This window comes from Bos indicus x Bos taurus, chromosome 23 (genome assembly GCF_003369695.1).
Source record: "Bos indicus x Bos taurus breed Angus x Brahman F1 hybrid chromosome 23, Bos_hybrid_MaternalHap_v2.0, whole genome shotgun sequence".
NCBI lineage: Eukaryota > Metazoa > Chordata > Mammalia > Artiodactyla > Bovidae > Bos > Bos indicus x Bos taurus.
The window spans coordinates 16,740,060-16,761,323 of NC_040098.1; the positions used below are offsets into that span (position 1 = coordinate 16,740,060).

The 21,264-nt window shown below is 41.9% G+C and overlaps 2 protein-coding genes across 3 annotated transcripts in view; both read right to left on the minus strand.

Moving 5' to 3' along the window:
- Positions 1–21,264, minus strand: part of USP49 (ubiquitin specific peptidase 49) — a 69,306-nt gene that overhangs the window by 43,142 nt on the left and 4,900 nt on the right. The window lies entirely within an intron of this gene.
- Positions 1–21,264, minus strand: part of MED20 (mediator complex subunit 20) — a 45,217-nt gene that overhangs the window by 10,120 nt on the left and 13,833 nt on the right. The window contains exons 5-6 of one of the 2 annotated variants that reach the window (XM_027525345.1): positions 13,577–13,658; positions 12,355–12,456 (exon numbers count right to left, since the gene is read on the minus strand). In XM_027525345.1, the coding sequence (XP_027381146.1) occupies positions 13,587–13,658 (72 nt within the window). In that variant the 3' untranslated portion in view covers positions 12,355–12,456; positions 13,577–13,586. Of the gene's footprint in view, positions 1–12,354; positions 12,457–13,576; positions 13,659–21,264 lie in introns of those variants that run through there. The other variant, XM_027525344.1, reaches the window with a different exon arrangement.

Consider the following 21,264-nt stretch of genomic DNA (forward strand, 5'->3'; position numbering starts at 1 on the left):
CTAGATGGATGAATGAACATAGGTAAGCCACCTCTGTTCTCAGGGTCACAGTTTCCATATCTGTAAAAGGAATGTTTAAGTTACTTTATGACCTAAATTTCTATTATATTATCCTCAAACTTCCTGAAGTCATTTAGATGTCATTCTTCATAGCAAGGCTTCCCTGGTGGCTCAGTGGTGAAGAATCCACCTGCAATGCAGGAGATATGGGTTAGATCCCTGGGTCAGGAAGAGCCTCTGGAGGTGGGCATGGCAACTCACTCCAGTATTCCTGCCGGGAAAATCCTATAGACAGAGGAGCCTGGAGGGCTATAGCCCCTGGGGTCACAGAGTTACACACGACTGAAGCAACCTAGCAAGCATACACGCTCTCATAGCAAGCTATAGGTTAGGCATTAATGCATTAGGGTAGCAAAAGACCAAATGAATTTATATCCTGTACAATTCTGTTACTGTAGCAAAATTTTGCAATGGCTATAAACCATAAGCCTATTAAGTTTTATGTTGAAACAGGGCATCAAAGAAAGAAATTTGGATCTTCAATGAAACACGATGCATTGAACACCTTTATTTACCTCCCAAACTCCACTAAAATGGCATTAAAAACATAAAATTGCTAAGGACAAAGACTAGGAAAGGAAATGACCATAACAAAGTTTTTGGAAGCTGAAAAGGAGATTGGTAAGTTACTTGATGTAGCACAGCAAAGAAACCAAAACTAAGAGCATCTTAAGAGGAAGCCCAGAGCAAAGTGAACTTGCTTTATATTCCAGAAAAGCTCAGAATGATCTGAAAGTGGGGACATCAGGCAGGGCTTCATAAAGGAAAATAAGGTGAAAGTTCTACCCAAAGGTTCCCACCCTGACTCCAAGCAGCCACCGGTCAGAGCAAGGGAATTTACTCTGCAAAATAAAGAGCCTCTGGACCTAGGCACAACGAGACGCAGGCCTACCAGTCTAAAAAGACGGGGATCAAAAGAAGACTGAGATCCTGAAGGCAGATATCCCCAGCTCTTTTCCCACTCAGTTCCCCAAATGTTGTAGGCAGGAATGTAGGCCAATGATTGAAGCATTCTGTTTGGGGAAAAACCTGGCTAAGAGAAAAGAAAACACCTATAAACACGGATTGCTAGAGGTGACCCGCTCCCCTCCTCCCACACAAACACACACACACACACACACCCCCAACACACACACATACACCCCCAAACACACACACACACACACACACACACACACACACACACACACACACAAAGGGTTCTAGGTTAGTCACCTCATAATGAAGACCACCAGTTAACTTTTAGAAGCCCCAACTCAGGCAAATTCAGTTTTCAGTTTTTCAGCATCTTATTCTGGAATATGAGTAAGACAGCCAAGACCATACATTTAAGGAAATTCCCTAAAATAAAGACCAAAACAAATGATAAAGTAAGGTACTTTAAGGAAAACAGAGATGTATTGGAGGCTGCAGAAAACTTTTAAAACTGTAATATAGAGAAGAGCTATTCCATCCATGAAACAAAAATATAAGACTATTAAAAAGCAACATTCAGAAAAAAAAATCTTGAAAATTAAAAATATGACAAAGAACATATAAAACTAATTAGAAGAATCTGAAGATGAAGTTCAAGACACTTCCCAGAAAGTAAAACAGAGACCAAAAAATAAAATGAGAAATACATAAGATGGTAAAATTAAAGGACTCATCAGTCTCTAAGTTCCACACACAAATAATAGTAAGAGTTTCAGAGAGAAAGAATAAGAGAACTAGGGGCAGCAGAGGGGAGGGGGAAGAGGGTATTTGGATAGAACTTAAGAATTAAAGAAAATCTCCCAGAACTGAAAAAAATCCTTATTTCTAAATTGAAATGGCTCTCGGTATACCCAGCACAACAGAGAAAACAAGCCCTCGGTGACAGATTATCATAATATTTCAGAATATCAGGGACAAAGATCAGATCCTCAAAGTAACCAAGGAGGGGGAAAAAAATCAAGAATCAGAATACCACAGGGTTTCTCATAGCAATAATAGAAGCTAGAAATCAACACAACAATGCTTCTTAAATTCAGAGAAAATATCCTCCAATCTAGAATTCTAGAACTAGATAAACTATAAATCAAGTGTGAGAGAAAATGAAGACATTTTCATACATGCAGATTTACATCCCATGCACCCTTTTCTTAGGAACCTTCTGGAAGAATTGCTTAATTGAGGTATAAACAATGAAGGGGGAAGATATGGGGTCCAGGAAACAGGGAGTTCCAACATAGGAAGTGAAGAAAATACCTACGCTCTTCAGAAGGTAGATCCCAGGATGAGAACTGTTCTGATCTACAGAAAACCCATACAGATTTTTAAACATAGCAGCCTAATATTTTGGCCACCTGATGAGAGGAGCCAACTCACTGGAAAAGACTTTGATGCTGGGAAAGATTGAGGGCAGGAAAAGAAGGGAGCAGCAGAGGATAAGATGGTTAGATAGCATCATCGACTCAATGGATATGAGTCTGAGCAAACTTCAGGAGATGGGGAAGGACAGGAAAGCCTAGTGTGCTGCAGTTCATGAGGCCACAAAGAATCGGACACGTCTTAGTGACTGAACAACAAAGGCTACTGTTTAGGAAAAAATGGCATTAAATTCCAAAAGAACAGCTGGAAGAGCAGAAAATGGAGGTCTCTGGAGAGGCAGAATGTTGGGGAGAAGAAAAGCAGGTAGGATACTTTTTATGCTCTATTCATACTTAGCACTGATAAATATGAAATTTTAAAAGATTCTTGAAAAGGTTAAAAAGAGTATTTTAAAATCACATCTAAAAATCTAATTTTCCAAATAAGATTTCTGAGTGAAAAAATAATGAAAGAAAAACAGTAATCTTCAAGGCAGAACAAAATCAAAGCCCTTGAAAAACTACATCTTAGCATACAGTGTAGCTTAGTCTGAAAAAATTAAGAGCAGGAAATAATGTTTTGCTGATAAACTTAAGAGGCATAACCACAAAAATCAGCAAAAAAGAACAAGGAGAAATTTTTTTTATCATATTATGGTATTATTGGGAAAAGTTCACGGTTTATGGCTTTGTCAATCACATCACAAATTAAAATTCCTTTTCCACTCAGTCAGGCAGATGCTAAACCAAAGTCAACATAACGATTTGATTGCATCACATCTTGGTCAGAAATGAAAACACTTAAAAACTGTACTGCTTCCTCAGAAAGGAAAGCACAAATACTGGGAACCTGTTTGAACAAGGAAAGAGCATTTTGAATCAGAGTCATTCCTTCTTTTCTGAGACCTGAAATGAATAGGAATAAGATTCACGTGCAAACCTGAAATTGCTGCTTAACTTTCTCTAAGACCCTGAGAAGTGGCATCTCAATTAGGAAACATGCTTTTCTCCATCCACACCACTTTAAAAATCGAAACGTTCATACTTTCTATTGGGCTTCCCACATGGTGCTAGTGGTTAAGAACTTGCCTTGCCAATGCAGGAGACATGAGACTCAGGTTTGATCCCTGGGTTAGGAAGACCCCCTAGAGGACGGCAGAGCAACCCACTCCACTACCCTTGCCTCGGTTCAGTTCAGTAGAGTGTGACCCCATGCACTGCTGCACGCCAGGCTTCCATGACCATCACCAACTCCCGAGCCTGTTCAAACGCACGTCCATCGGGTCGGCGATCCCATGGACAGAGGAGCCTGGTAGTGCATAGGGTCGAAAAGGGTCAGACATGACTGAAGTAACTAAGCAAACATACATATTTTCTATACCCTTTCATAGAAAAATGAGAAGTATAATATGGTATTTGTTATTTTTTAAATATTATCTGCTTATATTCACGGAGAAGGCAATGGCACCCCACTCCAGTACTCTTGCATGGAGAATCCCATGGACGGAGGAGCCTGGTGGGCTGCAGTCCATGGGGTCGCTAAGAGTCCAACACAACTGAGAGACTTCACTTTCACTTTTCACTTTCATGCATTGGAGAAGGAAATGGCAACCCACTCCAGTGTTCTTGCCTGGAGAATCCCAGGGACGGGGGAGCCTGGTGGGCTGCAGTCTATGGGGTCGCACAGAGTCGGACACAACTGAAGCGACTTAGCAGCCAGCAGCAGCAGCAGCTTATATTCAATGAGCGCTAAGAAGTACTTCTCAATCAAGTGTTGAGCTCTTCAGAGACAGGCAAGTTAGAGGCGATGTGTCATGTACTCAGTTGTGTCTGACTCAGGGCCTCCCTGTAGTTCAGCTGGCAAAGAATCTGCCTGCAGTGTGGGAGACCTGGGTTCGATCCTGGAGAAGGGCATGGCAACTCACTCCGGTACTCTTGCCTGGAGAATCCCATGGACGGAGGAGCCTGGCGGAGGCTACAGTCCATGGGGTCGCAAAGAGTCAGAGCAACTAAGCACCATGGACTATAGCCCGCCAGGCTCCTCTGTCCAGGGAATTTTCCAGGCAAAGAGATGATGCTTCCTGCTATTAACTCAGCTTTCTGACACCTAGGGAGATTGTAAACAGGGAGAAGCAGCTGGATCTAATTTTTTTTGATAATCATCCACTGATTTCTGACCAGGGGAGATTTTCTTTAACTAACACAATGAAGCACTTTTCCACCAAATCTGTTCTGGCAAAAGCACTTGCTCTCAGTGTTCAGCATACATGAAGACAATGAGAACAGATTAGTAAAATGCTTTAATTGTAGCATACTTTATGGCTTTTCAAATTGAATACTTAGAAAAAGGTTTGTTTCATCATCTCTTGGAATCAGGAAGAAAAACAATAAGATTCTGCATAAGGATGACACTCTTCCCTTTTTGAAGTCTGAGAAAATATATTAACATCTTGCAAAATACAATGTGTAACCAAAAGTTCCTCCAGCTTAAAAACATTAATAAAATACTATGTTCAATCCTTCATGCTCATTTCACAGAAAGGAAACAGCTAATTAGAATATGAAGAAATGCACAAATTTACTAGTAATTAGAAAATACAAATTAAAATGAGACATTATTAAATGGCAAAAATTAGAAATGCGGACAATACCACACGTTGGGGAGGTTGGGAACACAGTGTCTGTGAGGTGTAGAGTGATACAACCATTCAGCAGCCTGACAATATGCATGCCACAACACCACTCCTGAGTCTATATCCCGAAGTTCTCAAATGTGTCCATAATGGACATGGACAAGATTGTTTATTGGTAGCACGGTTTGCGGTAGCCCAGGCATCTATCACTATGGAAACGATGCACACCACCGAACACTATGCTGTAGGGAGGAGCAATTACTAAACGTACAGCCCAACACACACAGATCTTAAAACGGTGCTAACAAAAAAAGTCAAGACTAGAGTAACATCTACAGCATTTTTACCAGGAGAATTCACTAGCCAAGTTCTACAGCAGTGTAGTATGATGAACAATTTCAGAATTAAAGATACACAAACAAAAAAACCACTAAGTATTTTATAAAGATGTATATAGAATCAAGGACCTGTATCAAACACATCAGAGAGGGTGTTTGTGGGGAGAGGAACATGGGCATGGAGACGGGAGCTGAACAGAAGGCCTTTATACAGCAATGCTAGGCTGTGCCCAAATCACAGAGTGTGAAGTCCAAATTCAGAATAATATTATTCATTCATGTGTGTATTAATTTATTCAATAAAAACTTACTGAACACCTCTTAAGTATGAAGTGCTGTGCTTAAATATAAACTTTTCTTGTTATTTCTGCTGACTTTTTTAAACCTCAAAAAGATAACTGTTTTAAGATACATTTTAACTGGAAGTGGAAAATAACTTACATTACAATATACAGTATAAAATGAGAAATCCACCATTCTTAAAAGTTTTATAAATATTTTTCACGAAATAGAAATATACCTTGAAGTTCTTTAAGTGACAAACTTCAGTGAAAAATCAAAATGCAAAAAGAATTTGCTTTACAGCCCTAAAAAACTACACTGTCACATCCTTAGCCCACAGGTAGAACATCTTTTCTCATGGCTCTCAGTGGTGAAACAATTTCTTTTTGGTAGAGAATTTTTTTCTACTTTATTTGTTCTTTGTAATTCCCACTCCCCATCACCCCTCAAAGATACTTCAATTGCTCAGGAATACTTCTCACCAGATTCCTGTTTCCTAAAAGATTTCACAAGAGGACTGCTGGCTGCCAAGGAAGGTGTTGTAGCTAATACGCTCATTACATTGCACTGCTAACAAAAACTGATTAACGCTTTTGGTGCAAACTGACATTCCTATTCCACATCCCATGGGCATAGAAAATGATGTTTTTCTCCCCAAATTATCTGTTCCCATCTTTTTACAGGCCCCAAATGTTAGGCAGTATACATGATAATACTGGTAAACAAACCCAAGAGCAACTTGTAGCACATCATATGTCTAAAGCTCTAGAATTTCAGATTTCAGATTTTCATCTAAGTGTTAGCAGGTGGGAGGACCAAAGGTGAAGAACAGGAATGGCCAGGCCAACCACCAATACTACTGGGAAAATCCGAACTACATGTCTGTCAATGGGATTAGCAGAATTAGCACCACACAACACATAAATTTATCCAGGCTTACAAAAGATGAGGTATTTTCATTCAATAGTAATAGCCAACATTGAGCACTTACTAGGTGTCAGTCACTGTTTTAAGTACTTTATACAGGACGTCCCTGGTGGTTCAGTGGTTAAGAATCCAACTACCAACGCTGGGGACACAGGTTCGATCCCTGGTCTGGGAAGATTCCACATCCTGCGAGGCAGTTAAGCCCGTGTGCCATAGCTACTGAGTCCTCAATGTTCTAGAACCCGTGCTCTGCAACAAGAGAAGCCACTGTAATAAGAAGCATGTACACCACAACTGGAGAGTGGCCGCTGCTCGCTGCAACTAGAGAAAGCCCGTGCAGTAACAAAGACCCAGCACAGCCAAAGATAACAATTGATTAATTAGTTAAAATAAATATTTTATATGCAGTATTTACTTCAATCCCGACAACAACTCAATAGGACTAGGTACTATCCTCATCTCCATAGATTGTTTTTCAAATCAAATGCAAGCTCTTTATCACTGCCTTTCAAATCTCCACCAAATGTTCTCGACTTCCACCACATCTCCTCTTCCTGCCATCCAGTCCTTATTTCTTACTTAAAAGCTTGACTGACATACCTCATCTATCTCTTATGAACAGAGCAGTTCTCTGACCAGCCTCTCACTCCTCCCTTACTACCATGGAAATTTCCTTCATGAAAATGCTCTGAATTAACCCCTTCTTCACCTGCTTATAAAAAGCAAGCACTACAGAAGCACATAGAAGAAAACGTCAATTTGTTGTTGTTTAGTCTCTAAGTCATGTCTGACTCTTTTGCGACCTCTATGGACTGTAGCCCGCCAGGCTCCTCTGTCCATGGGATCTCCTAGGCAAGAATACTAAAGTGGGTTGTCATTTCCTTCTCCAGGCAATCTTCCCTACTCGGGGATTAAACCTGCGTCTCCTGCCCTGGCAGGTGGATTCTTTACCACTGAGCCACCAGGGAAGCACAAAAAAGTGAACACCTTCCCTCCTAAACAGCAACACCTCAATAGCACTTCTTAACATCTTACAAAAATATGAATATTCTATATTGTCCTATATTGTGACTTAAAAAAAAAACTTAAAAATGGACATCTTTCTACAACAGCAATAAGAGATTCACTGTATTCCTTAATAGCTTAATGGTATTACATTGTATGGACTCCCTATACATTATTTAGCCAGTCCCTAGCTGATGGACATCACTCTTCTTGCAGGGACAAACAATGCTATAAAGAAAAACTTTATACTCATTTTTCCAGGAAAGTGTATAAATATATTTATAGGACAAATTTCTAGAAGTAAAATCTCTAGGTCACAGGATACGCACATTTAAAATTCCAACAGGGCTTCCCTGGTGGCTCAGTTGGTAAAGAACCCGCCTGCCAGTACAGGAGATGTAAGAGACATGGGTTCAGTCCCCAGGTTGGGAAGATCCCCTGAAGAAGGAAATGGCAACCCACTACGGTATTCTTGCCTGGAAAATCCCATGGACAGAGGAGCCTGGAGGTGTACAGTCCACAGGGTTGCAAAGAGTTGGACACGACTAAGAACGCACATTGCAGTGGAGGTACACGTACGGCTGACTCCCTTTGCTGCACAGTGGAAACTCACACTACGTTGTGCAGCTGCTGCTAAGTCGCTTCAGTCATGTCCGACTCTGTGCGACCCCATAGACGGCAGCCCACCAGGCTCCCCCATCCCTGGGATTCTCCAGGCAAGAACACTGGAGTGGGTTGCCATTTCCTTCTCCAGTGCGTGAAAGTGAAAAGTGAAAGTGAAGTCGCTCAGTCGTGTCTGACCCTCAGCCTACCAGGCTCCTCCGTCCATGGGATTCTCCAGGCAAGAGTACTGGAGTGGGGTGCCATTGCCTTCTCCGTGTGAAATACTCCAATTTAAAAAAGTTCAGCAGACGCTGACAAATTTATCTTCAAAGAAACTTACATTCCCATCAAAAGTGAGATTTCCAATTTCCCCACATCCTCATCTACTACTGGCCACATCAACTTGTTTAATCTCTTAATCTAACAGGTTAAAAAAGTGGTAATTGTGTTTTATGTTATATTTATTTAAAGGAATAGAATTAGAATTTATAGCTTAAATATGTTTTGAACTTGTTAGTTGTAGGCAAAGCTGAATGGCCTATGAAGAAAAAAGAATTCAAGAAGTATATTAACAGGGAACAACGTTAATGTTTAACCATTTTGGGAATAGACAGTGATGCCACCACAAATGAGTTTGATCTCTTCACTGCTGCTGCTGCTGCTGCTGAGTCACTTAGGACGGGCTCCCCCGTCCCTGGGATTCTCCAGGCAAGAACACTGGAGTGGGTTGCCATTTCCTTCTCCAATGCATGAAAGTGAAAAGTGAAAGTGAAGTCTCTCAGTCGTGTCTGACTCTTAGCGACCCCATGGACTGCAGCCCATCAGGCTCCTCCGACCATGGGATTTTCCAGACAAGAGTACTGGACTGGGGTGCCATTGCCTTCTCCGATCTCTTCACTAAGGCACACTTATTTACCTTTCACTTGAAACAGTTATCAGTTCTTCACACTATGCCATATATTGTAGAAATGTTTCTTTTAAAAGAATATATTCAATTCCATAGTTATACATTCATTTTCTTACTTTTAACTCACAATACCCATATGATCAAACCACTTTGATATTTTATTTTTTCATATGTTGTTTATTAATCTGACCTTTGACCTTTTAGGTGTGAAAGCACCAAAGTGTAATCAATATCTCGCCATGAACATCTAATATAAATAAGACAATGGATACAGGTGGTTATACTAGAACACAGAAAAAGGAGAGTAAAGAAAGTAAATGTTAGCAATGGCCAACCATAGAAACATTCAAAACACTAGCATAGCCCCACATACTCAGTGAATGCTAACATAAACGAGATGTCCTCTGTTCATGAATACTGATTCACTGTTGAAAGCTAGACATCTATGATTATAATGCTATTAGCAATGATGGCTGAACTGAGCTACTCACACATTTTCTTACCTGATTTTCTTTGTGGTTACCTCCAGGTAACAATTTTTGTCAGGGAGACTCTAATTAGCTCTAACAGGGATTGTGACCTTATTATTCTGATAAATGATGATTCCTGACTGCAAAAATAAGTACCACAAATTATCAAGCATTCTAGAAAGGTTCTGGCTCAAAACCAATACATCAGTAAACCCCTCTCCACCCTTCCTTTAATTCTCAATTTAAATTTCTATTCCTCACAGAACAAATTGATTCTTAAGACTTTTATTTCAAAGTCAAAAGCTCCTGCTGCATTACCATGCTCACATCACACGGTCTATCCGAGTGAACACAAGACAGACACTACTCATCGATGTCAGAGTCCCATGTCAGAGACTGAAAGAGAGAGCATGGGGCCAGGAGAGAGCGGAACACCAATGTGACAGAGTGCTAAAGCCAAGCTCTAAATGGTCTTCTGCTCACTAGCGGCTGCACTTTGAAAATGCTGATGAAAAGGTAGGGCCTGTCTTTGCTTTGCAGAGAATCAAGTGTCATATAAAAGCACGGTGTCCTCCCACCCCTCACACAAGTTGCCCGGCAAGAGAGGCACTGCTGGCTCCTAGAGACAATGACAAGGAGCTCTGTATTCTGTCCAAGGGAGGGAGCAGTGAAGACCAGCTTCCTGGGCTCTAAACTATGCCAGACTGCCCTGCTAATCCCCCCTAAATCCTACAGCCTGGGGGTGGGGTGGGGTGGGGGCGAGGGTGGGAGACAGAATAGAAAACAATCCAAAGTTGAAGCAAGGGCAGTAGCTCTGGACTCTAAGTCACAACGTTTCTATCTGAATGGGGGAGGGGCAGGGGCAGCATGGCAGGGCACGGGCAGATACAAAAAGCCTGTATGTTTATAAAAACACAACACAGAAATAAATTTTATCCGTGATCCTTCTGATGTGCTAACCAACATCTGCCCCCCATCATTTGCCAACCCGGGCTGCATGGAAGGCGCAGAATAGCAGGCATTTTCACACGCTGAAAATGCGAGGCTGAAAGAGATGTTACTAGAGTGTAAATTACTAATTAGCTCAATAGGAGACAAAGAGAGAAAATACCTGTCACAGAATGCTGTTTACAACTTGACACATAATAAAAACAACCCTGGAAATTTCAGAAGAGTGTCTTACTTTTCAGACTTCTATTAACATGTAAATGGCAAAGGAACAGTAGTATAGTCTTTAAAACTGCCCATGACTCAGAAACAATAACACGTGACTGGAAAGAAAGCTTTTCCAATAATTTGTAATTTTCTCATCCTTGTAAAAGCAAAGTGTTTTCATTATTATCACCAGCTTTAATAAGAGCTATATTTTATAGCTTTGATGATCACTTAACGGGGGCAGGAGGTGGGGGCTGGCTACAAGTGCTATATTTCATCTTGGTTAGAATTCAGTTCATAATCCTTTCAGCTGAAATCAGACAGGCCTCATTCTGTAGGTCATGCCTTTATCAAATGGACAAGCTACCATTTTCATAAAGATGAAGGATGAGCTGGACGGTGGCAATGGGGAGAGGGTCAGTGAAATCCCTTCATATCACAACAATTGAAAAGACTCCCCAGATTTAGGTTTATTTGGGGGGAGGTAGTAGAATGTTAAGATATTTATATTCATCTCTTCACCATAAGGCAAACCTACTTGTATTAATTGCAAGCAATGTTTCTCAGGCAGTCTATTTTACACTTAGATCTTTTCCAGTTTCTCGAAGCAACAGAAGGGTCTTTAGGTAAAATATGTACTTCACTTAAACACGTTTCAGTCAAGGTGTTGGACGGTGCTGTGGCTCCTGTTTTTACGCAGTAATCACCCACACATTACCCAGAGTTGGCACATGCTGAGGACCACTTTGTGTGAGCATACCGTCCAATGTACTAAGGAGGCCCCTACAAAAGGGCAGACCAGGACAGCTTTTGCTGATGAGGAGTGTTTTTGAAAATAGCATGAGGACAACAAACCATGAAACCGCAAAATCCACTCAAAGTCCAATCTTGAGATTCTTTTGCTTCACATGCTTAACAGAAATCAAACACATACCAACTTGCTGATATACTGAAACCATTCTTCCCTTTTCTTTTTAAGATTAAGGCCTTCATATCCATTTTTCTTTCAAACTTACTTCTTTAAAAATACACAGGTGAGGACATGTGTGGCTGAGTCCCTTCGCTGTTCACCTGAAACTATCACAGCACTGTTTGTTAATCGGCTAACCCCAATGTAAAATAAAAACTGCACAAGTGAGAGAAAACGGTAAAATGGGGCCAAATACAACAATTCCTGGATTTGAAGAAAGGTATATAGAAACTCCTTGTGTCATTTTTGCAACTTTTCTATAAAATCTGAAAACCGTAAAAAAATCCAAAGTCACACACACACAAAAAATTGAGTAAAATCCCCACAGAGAAGCCTTCTCCTAATGTTGTTTTGCGTTTCAAACAATTCACATACTTAACTCATGCTGGGTACTTAGAAAACACTAATAATAAAAAATTATTACTTATTTTTTAAAATGTCAATTGTAAGAAACCACTTTGGTGAGGGATATTGATAATGGGGGGAGGTTATGCAGGTGTAGGGGCAGGGAAATCTCTGTACTTTCCCTTCAGTTTTACTGTGAATCTAAAACTGTTCTAAACAAACAAACAAACAAACAAAGAGTGGATCAATTATTTAAGCAAGTTAAAGCATGCACTGGAGTAGGAAATGGCAACCCACTCCAGTATTTCTGCTTACAAAATCCCACAGACAGAGAAGCCCGGTGGGCTACAGTCCATGGGGTCGCAGAGTCGGACACAACTTGGTGACTAAGCAGCAACAGAAAGCACGCATAACTGCATTCAGCGTGTTGCCTGCAGGGGCACATACAAAGAGAATACAGGGGGAAAGTCAGCAAGAATCTGAACCGAGTTTGTTTATGGATAGATATCCACACTGAAACCTGAATTCCATTTTTTCCTCGGTGGGCAAACAATCTCTCATCTACAAACCTGTGTGGACTTGTTATATACCATAGAGGTCTGTAGATGAGAGACTGTTGCCCACTGAGGAAAAGCCAAGGGCCTCTTTCTCGCTAAAAAAGTTGACAACAATCAATCTGAAATACAGTTAGGCATCTTATTGATTTGGATTTGTTTTGTTTTAAAAATACAATTTTGTAAGGAAAAATACACAACAACGTAAGAACCCTGATGCAATCTCTGCATCAAACGCAGCCCTTACGGTATCTGTCCCAAGTTCCCCATCTAGGAGGGACTGAGAAATGGTTAGTAACAGAATCACAGGGCTAATTTAAGGACTGGCAAATAAGACTGGTTAGGGATAAAATAATCTGAAGAGCATGGTGATGGATCACTTCACAACAGTCAAGCAGAGGTAATACTAAAGTAGACTGGCCATAAAACGCCAAGGTTCAAACCCTATCCCCACCTCACCCTACCTTATAAACTAAAAGATTAAATCCATCCTTTAGTTATTACCTGATTTAAAAAAAACAATGTATAATCTGTACTGCAAGATTATCAACTACCAAACAAGTAGCTGTAGAAATGTCTGAATATAACCTTGGGCAAGTCATTTAATCTCAAGGACCTTGTATTTCATCACATGTAAAGTGGGAACAGTAGGATGCCACCCTCATAGGACTACTGGAAGGAGTAAATGAGTTACAGTCTGCAGAGAGCTTACAACAGTGTCTGACACAAAAGCACTATACATGGGGAGCTACTGAGTTTACGAAGAAATAAGGTCATCTTGATTTTCGAGTATAAATATCTGCTTACTGTAGTATCAAGAATGGGGCAAGAGAGAACAAGCACAAATACTGTATTTTCGTTCTGCATTTGTTCTGTATTCTGGATAGAATACAGACTGTCCTGTTAGAGAAAATAATTACATGCTGGAAAATATTACCTACAAAGGTTGCCACATTACCCCTGAAGATTTACACAAAGAGGATAAATTTTTATCTACCTGGGATGATTTAAGTGGGATATTGACTGAAGTTGCAGGATAAACTAGAGGTCCTTTCAAGGTCTCTTCCCATCCAAAGAATCTACGATTAACCAGAAAAACATTTAATTATATACAACCTACTGGTTGAATAAATAAACTTAAAAGTTTTCGGCTTAGCAAATAAGATTGTAGCCAAAATAAACTGAGTAGAATTCTGCTTGATGAAAAAATGGAAATAAAACTTAAATTTATCACTGAATTCCTTACTGACAAATAGTATTATTTGTACTAAAAGAGAAATATCAACTGAGAAATAACCATTTACGGTGAGAAGCGGAGATTTAACACACCACAGTAGCATATAGAAACAACAGCTACAGCCCAAATGGACTTTCCTTAGTTTATACTTTCTTCTTTATCACTACCAAGTCTAAAGTAATTTATATTAAGGTATCAAGTACAAAACAATCATAATATAAAAATGGCAATACCACACACAGAATACAACCTACTAGCACTGCCAAACACATCTCGAAAGGCCGGGAACACACACACACACACACACACGTTTCATAGAAACAGGTGCCTCACGTCAAAGTTACTCTTCAGTTTGAAAGTTAACATTTCAGACTAATCCTCTTGAAACTTAGCAGGAAGAATAGTCATTTTAAAAAGTCCTGTCAAACTGCTAAACCAATCTAGTCGCCTTGAACACCTGCTCCACAGAATCTGGAATCCATGAACAGAGCAGCTGAACTCAGAAACTTAATTTAATATTCTACATTACTCACCTACATTAATGACCAATGTTTCTGATGTCCACTAATCAAAATCTAATCTTTGCTAACTATCACAGATGCCATAAAGGTGATATTTGCTACTTATACAAATACCCAGAAAATAGTGGCAATCCAAAATTTACACAACTTTGAAGAAAAAGCATCTTTGTGTTTCTGAACGTACACCAATGAAATAACCTCATATAAGAGTCTCAAGAACAGTTTGTGGTTTTTTCTTAAGTAAATTATATGCTATCCTTTGGTACTATCAAATGCAAAGTAATAATCGTTCATATTCTTAGCTAAATGTAAAAGCTTCAGGATTAAAAATCATCAAAACAAAATACTTGGTTAAGAATAACCTAAATTTTGTCCCAAATTTATCTTCCTTTAAATTCCCCAGAGTGTCTTAAATATCAAAAACTTATTCTAGAAAAACATTAATTTTTTTATTCACAACTACAAAACAGGAGAGGCAGTGGAGCTGTCCAAGGCTCCAGCATGCATTATCTTACAGGTTATGATAAAATTACTCATAAACCTATTATTTAACTGAAAGATAAATCCCACTGTAAAAGTCTCCACTATTCTAAATCTCCCTTTCTTTATTCCATTTTTGTCAAATGGGTGAGTTCTCTTCTACAGTATGAAAAGTCACACACAAAGCTAAAGGCAGCTAAAACCCTCAGCACCCTGATTTAAATCTCTTACCCTGCAAACTTCCCTGGTTGGCTATTTGCCTTTCTCTGAAATGATTTAAATATTCTCCAGCCATCAAAAACAAGTAGGCAGAAATCTGGTTGATTAAACAAAACAAAAAGATTTTCATCTTTATCTCAACAACAGGGTGCTCGACACTGAAAATAAAAATGCTGCTGAGAAAGCACTGCCTAGCGCTTGTCAGGTATCACACTGCTCCAGCACAACACGGTCACACCATACAGGCACAACCACACTGGAAATACAACCCAGTTTCCTATGATCATAACACCAGTAAAAGGCAGAGCTTCTCAGCACCCAGGTGACACTTCATCATTCATACGAGAACAAAATCAAAATGGGTCTCATCTTTTCAAAGTGGACATGAAAAGTCGATTTAAAAAACCATGAAAGGTGGAAGCAGATTCAAGATTCCTTGAAGAGAGAAAGAGGTTTCTGGAATTTCCTACTTTCATGGACAAAAGGACTCACACTTTCAATACACTAACAGTTCTCTTCTCAACAAAGAATTCCTTTCCTGCACCCCCACCTCCACTGTTACTTTTTAGTTTTTGCCCCTATCTCTAGGTCTCTTTTCACTCACCATGGCTCCTCCTCTTCTGCACCAAAGGCTCCCTACTCTTGATCCTTCACTACAGCGTCTGTGCCCTGACCCATGCAGACCTTCTGGAGCATCTCCCCCAACTGCACACTTGATCCCCACCCCTGTGCAGTCTCCCCCAGGTTGAAATCCATCAGGCTTCCCCAAGCTTCCCTTAACCCTGTTCACTCTCTCACTCCCCATCTCATCCTTTAAATCCTGGGGTCCATCTCTTCCTTGTTTCTCTCACCCTTTGCTTTCAGCCTTGTCTCTTTACCTCAGTCTGGACCTTGGATCTGGCTGAACCTCGGCGATTAACACAATTCCCCAGTTACCCTGTCCAGACCGCCATCACTTCTCACACCCTCACTCTCTTCTTTTAGGTTTTCTGGCCCCCGAATTGTCCTACAAACGCCCCATCTCTCATGTCCATTGCTTTTCACCCTTCCAAATCGGCCGCACTTATTCCTAACTCCACCTGGTTACTAGTCCAGTGTTTAATTCCCCTCTTCCTCACTTTCAAGAATTCACACCCACTGCCCATCCACTAACCCATACCTTTCTCAGAACCTCGCAGTTTCCACCCATCGCCGGTCCTAGTCGTTCAGCTCATCTCGCTCTGCACTAGTTCACACCCTTGTCACGTCTGGCTCTTAATCACTCTCTCTCCTCTACTCCCAACTACTCCCCCAGCTCTGCCCCTCCTTGCCTTCCACTTCCAACTCTTACCCCTGTAACCCTCGCCCCACTACCATCCCCTACCAAGCTTTCCCCTCCAGAGCCCAGCTCGCACACCTAACCCGGGGAGCCCTCTTCCCGGGCTCGGTCCTCCTAACCTCATTCCCGGCCCGGATTCCTTATCACCCAGCCTGGGCTTTGCCTCCTTCCCACCTCCTTGGCTGGCTTTTCCTCACTCCTTCTCTCCCTGCCTTCTACCCCTTTCTCCCCTTAATCCTCTTCATCTCATTCTCAGATTCGTTCCCCCGAAACGCCCCCAAGCCTGCCCTCCCTTCTCCCCTCTAGGCTTTTACCCCAAACCCAGCGGTCGCCCACCCCGCCAAAATAAAGGGCCGGCGCGACAGGACAGCCGGCTCTCGGCTCCCGCGGGCCCCCGCCCCGGGCGCCCCCAGCCCGCCGGCGCCGCGGTCCCGCCCCCTGCCGCCACTCCTCCCGCCCGCTAGCCGCGCGCCGCCTTTGTCGCCCCTCACCCGGTGAGTGAGGATTTTGCTTCTTTAAAGGGGAGGGCCAGCGTGCCGGAGACTCCTGTCCCCGCCTCCGAGTCTCCGAATGGGATCCCTGGCCGTCGCGTCCTCCCCGGTTCCCGTCCCCCCACCCCCTGGAGCTACCCGCTTTGCGGCCGCCCCACCTCCTCCGCCCCCTCCCCCGACCCCCCTCTATTTACCGCCATCATCAGCACGCGCGAGCTGTCACCAGGGCGCGAGACAACCGAACGCGGCCCCGCCCCCTTCCCGCCCATTGGCCCACCCGCCGGAGCCCCGCCCCCGGGCCCCGCATTGCGCCAACGGCGCAGCCCAGGGCCCCGACCCGGCACAGACACCCTCTCCCGGGGTTAGCGCGGCGGCCGCCAAGTTTAGGGTTAGCCACCGACGCGCGGCCGACTTGAGCCTGGCGTAAGGGGCGGTGGCGTAGAGGGGCGTTGTGAATCGCGGGTCGAAGTTTGGTTGAAGCACAGGAGGGTAAATAAGGAGGTTTCCAGACAAAGAGACTCTTAAAGGTACAGAGTCTTACGGCCGTCCCTCCTCCTTAAAGGACTAGAGATTCACAAGAGCCCATCTCCGCCCCCTGCTCCGCAGCCCTTCAGCCTGCGGAACTGTAAAGGAATCTTGCGGTAGCTTCCGCACTCCTTTTGAATGGATTGTCTTTAACATCTCTTCCCACTGCCAAGCGGGAAAGCCTTCCTCATTATACCGTCTAGGTTTTTGCTTTGTTCTGTTAAAAATAAGACTATCAGTTTTCACGGTGTCCGAAAGATCCTGAGTCAGCTTTTGAAGAAGTTACTATTGGTTCCCAGGCGATTGAGCATGTGTCTGACTTTTGCCACTGATGACCCAGTCAGGATTCCGCCTTTTTATGGAAATTCCCCTAAGGAAGTGGTTCGCTCCTGCTGTAAACTGAAGAAGTTCAGCAGAAGGTGGGGGTGCAGACCTCAGGGAAACAGAACTGCGGCTATTTACAAATCTTCTCAGCCTCAGAAAAAGTTTCCTTCCCGAGTAGCCTCTTGGGTGCATTGTCCTGACATAGTTTGGGCGGGGGCGGGGCGGGGGGGAGTTCCTCCAAATAAGACCAACATTGTTACATCACCCAACTGCAAGGCTGAAACAGGTAAAGGCTTACGTTTACATACAAGCGCAAGGAAAAGAAACATTCCTTACTACCTACACTGGCTCAAAGCTACACACTTGTAAATATGAAATAGAGAAGCAACAGAAACCAAAGAACAACAAACAAAATAAGAAGGGGGAAGGGCATGTGCATGTGTAAGCATCAATCTACAACGCCTGGAGTCAACCCGGTGAAACATCCAAAGGTAACTAACTTAAACACTTTAAAAACTTCTGATGAAGCGATAAAACCTAGTGATTGAGTAATTGATTTGATGAGGATCTGCCATGTGGTTCAAGAGCTGTGTTCCTGTTCAGTGTGTGACCCTTGGCCATCCCATGGACCAGCCCTCCATGGGATTTTTCAGGCAAGAATACTGGAATGGGTTGCCATTTCCTCCTCCAGGGGATCTTCTTCACCCAGGGATCAAACCTCCATCTCCTGCACCTAGTCACCTGGGAAGCCCGCAAGTTAAGACCTAAAATTTAGCACTCCCTTTGCTAACACCTTTAACATAATTTTAAGGAATTCATATCTTACATTTTAACTCCTAGATTGTCTATTTTCTCCTCCTGCTCCCCAAACCCTCAAGAAAATTTCTGGAGAATAAAGATCGTATTTTATTCAATGTTCCTGACACATTTATAGGTGCTTTTTTGAGTGAAGGATTTTGGAGTCACTTAAAACTTCTGAAGGAAGGGGTGGCTTGCAAAAAAGCAATTCTCAGTACTGTAAGTATCAGACCAGTGGTTCTCAAAGTGTGGCCTGTGGAGCCCTGGTGACCGAAAGACTTTCAGGAGGATCCCTGAAATCAAAACTGTTTTCAGAGTAGTAAGATACTACTTGCCTTTGTCACTGTGATGACATTGGCGCTAATGATACAAAAGTAACAAAGGGTAAAACTGCTGCTTCCATAACACAAATCGAGGAAATGGCACTAAATTGTACTAGCAGTCAATGCAGTCTTCAGTGCCATCCAGTCACAGGAAAAAAGAATTATACCTGTGTCACTTTAAGGAAGTGTTTGATGAAACACTAAAATAAAAACTTTGTTTTATATAAGAACATATTTTTCCAATAATACTGTTCTATGTGATTAAGTAGAGAGAGACATAAAGCACTTTGGTGCCTTATAAAGTTTCTCTTAAGGAAAACCACTCGTTCAATTTCTCTGAATTTTGAGCTGAATTGGCAATTCATGCAATACCATTTTCATTTGGAAGAATAGCTAACAGTCATTCAGCCTTGGGTATCTGACAGATATTTCCTCAGAAATAAACAAATTGAGCCTGACAGCATTTGTTAGTAATGATCAAACTCAAGCTCTCAAGCAAAACTTAGGATTTTTGAAAATATATCCACCACTCTGAGCATAATAGCTTCCCAAGACTTTTCTGTTGAGATTGATGGTGATATTAACAAATATGATTTTTTGATATTGTATAATGAAATGTGTCAACATTTAAAAGATCTGCAGTATTTTCCAATGACCAATGCATGCTACAAAATCAGGTATGGTTAAAAGAGCCCTTCACAGTGCAAAATAAACTAATCAATGTTAATATAACAGAGTACAGAAAGCTCACTGATAGAATTTGAGATTCCACATTGCAACTAACCTTTAGCAGAGTTGTGATGGAGTATCAGAGAACAGCTCCAATTATTGGGAGACAGTATCACTGTGGTGGTGGTGGTTTAGTCGCTCAGTCATAGGTCTGACTCTTTGCGACCCCATGGACTGTAGCCCTCCAGGTCCGTCTGTCCATGAGATTTCTCAGGCAAAAATACTGGAGCAGGTTGCCATTTCCTTCTCCAGGGAATCTTTCTGACCCATGGTTTGAACCTGCAGCTCCTGCGTCTACCGCTTGGCAGGTGGACTCTCTACCCCTGAGCCACCTGGGAAGCCCCAGAATGTGTGAGGTTGGATTTCTTCACATTCTTCAACTGAATAACAAATTTCAACAGACTGACTAAAAAAGCAGACACTAGGATCCATTGTCTTCGACTATGCCAGACATTCAAGAGATTTGCAAAAATATAAAACAATGCCATTCTTCTAAATTTTTTTGGAAAAAAGTTACTTTTCATTGAAACATTTTATGTTAACATGTGATGGGTTTATTATTACCTTTAATTGAATTAATACTTTTTCATTATAAATAAGTTTTAATTAATCATTTTTTCATTATAAATAAGTTGTAATTAAATATCAATTATACAACCCACACTAAGGCTCTTCGGGGTACTCAGTTAATTTTTAAGAGCATCAAGGAATCCTAATACCAATAAGTTTGAGAATTGTGCATCAGATGGAAGCAGAAAGAATAAAAAGGCTATTTTACTTTAGATAATTAAAATAGGAAAAGCTTATGTAGGATAGCTAACAAAAAGGTTTTATTATAGCTTCAGAGTTAACAGCTTAGGTGGTTCATCAATGAGGAATGGAAAACACAATCAGGAACACTGAACTTAGCCACCACTGGCTGCAAGTAAAGCCACCACATACAAGCGTATCAAAAACAGTTCAGCAGCAGGCACAACTAAGACGCGGGAACTGAGGAGAAAAGGGATGGATGTACTGCATAAAGAAGATACAGTAATTTCTACCCCCCGCCTTTTTGTTGTTGTTGTTAGTTCAGCTCCTTTTCCTTTAGGCTATAGGAGAACAAGTAAACATCTCAACCCTATGAGTGAATATTACAGTCCCTGCAACTATGCTCACTGGTCTGGTTACAAAAATACACCTGCACGACAGACACTTTCTCTGGACCCTCTCCCCACATTGCTCGCTCTCTATTACAACTATTTCCTGTGCACTGGAGCAGAATTTTAATCTGCTACCAAAGAGTAATGACCCCGTAGCTTCCCGTCTTCAACATGCTAACCATACACTGTACCTTTGGTGCCATTAAAAAGATGCAAGAGCAGAGGCAGCATCACTTGCCTACAAGGCACTCTCATACCTCTTCTCCTTGAGCCTCTCAACAAGCCTATGAAACACAAAGGGCATCATCACTCCCACTACACAGATGAGACCCAGAAAGGCCAACGTGACTGAAGCTACCTGGCAGGGTAGGGACAGTATTGTGGCAAGCACGCAGCCATCTGTCTCCTAAGCCGTGTTCTGCCCTTTAGGAGGCTGCCTCAGAACATCTGTCCTGTCACCTCCACATCCCTAGCCGTGCCTTTCCCACATGACAGAAGATCTTCAATACTGAATTCTGCCTTTGTACAACCTAGAATATACAAACACGGGCCCTAAATTCTTTTTTAAAGCCTCCAAA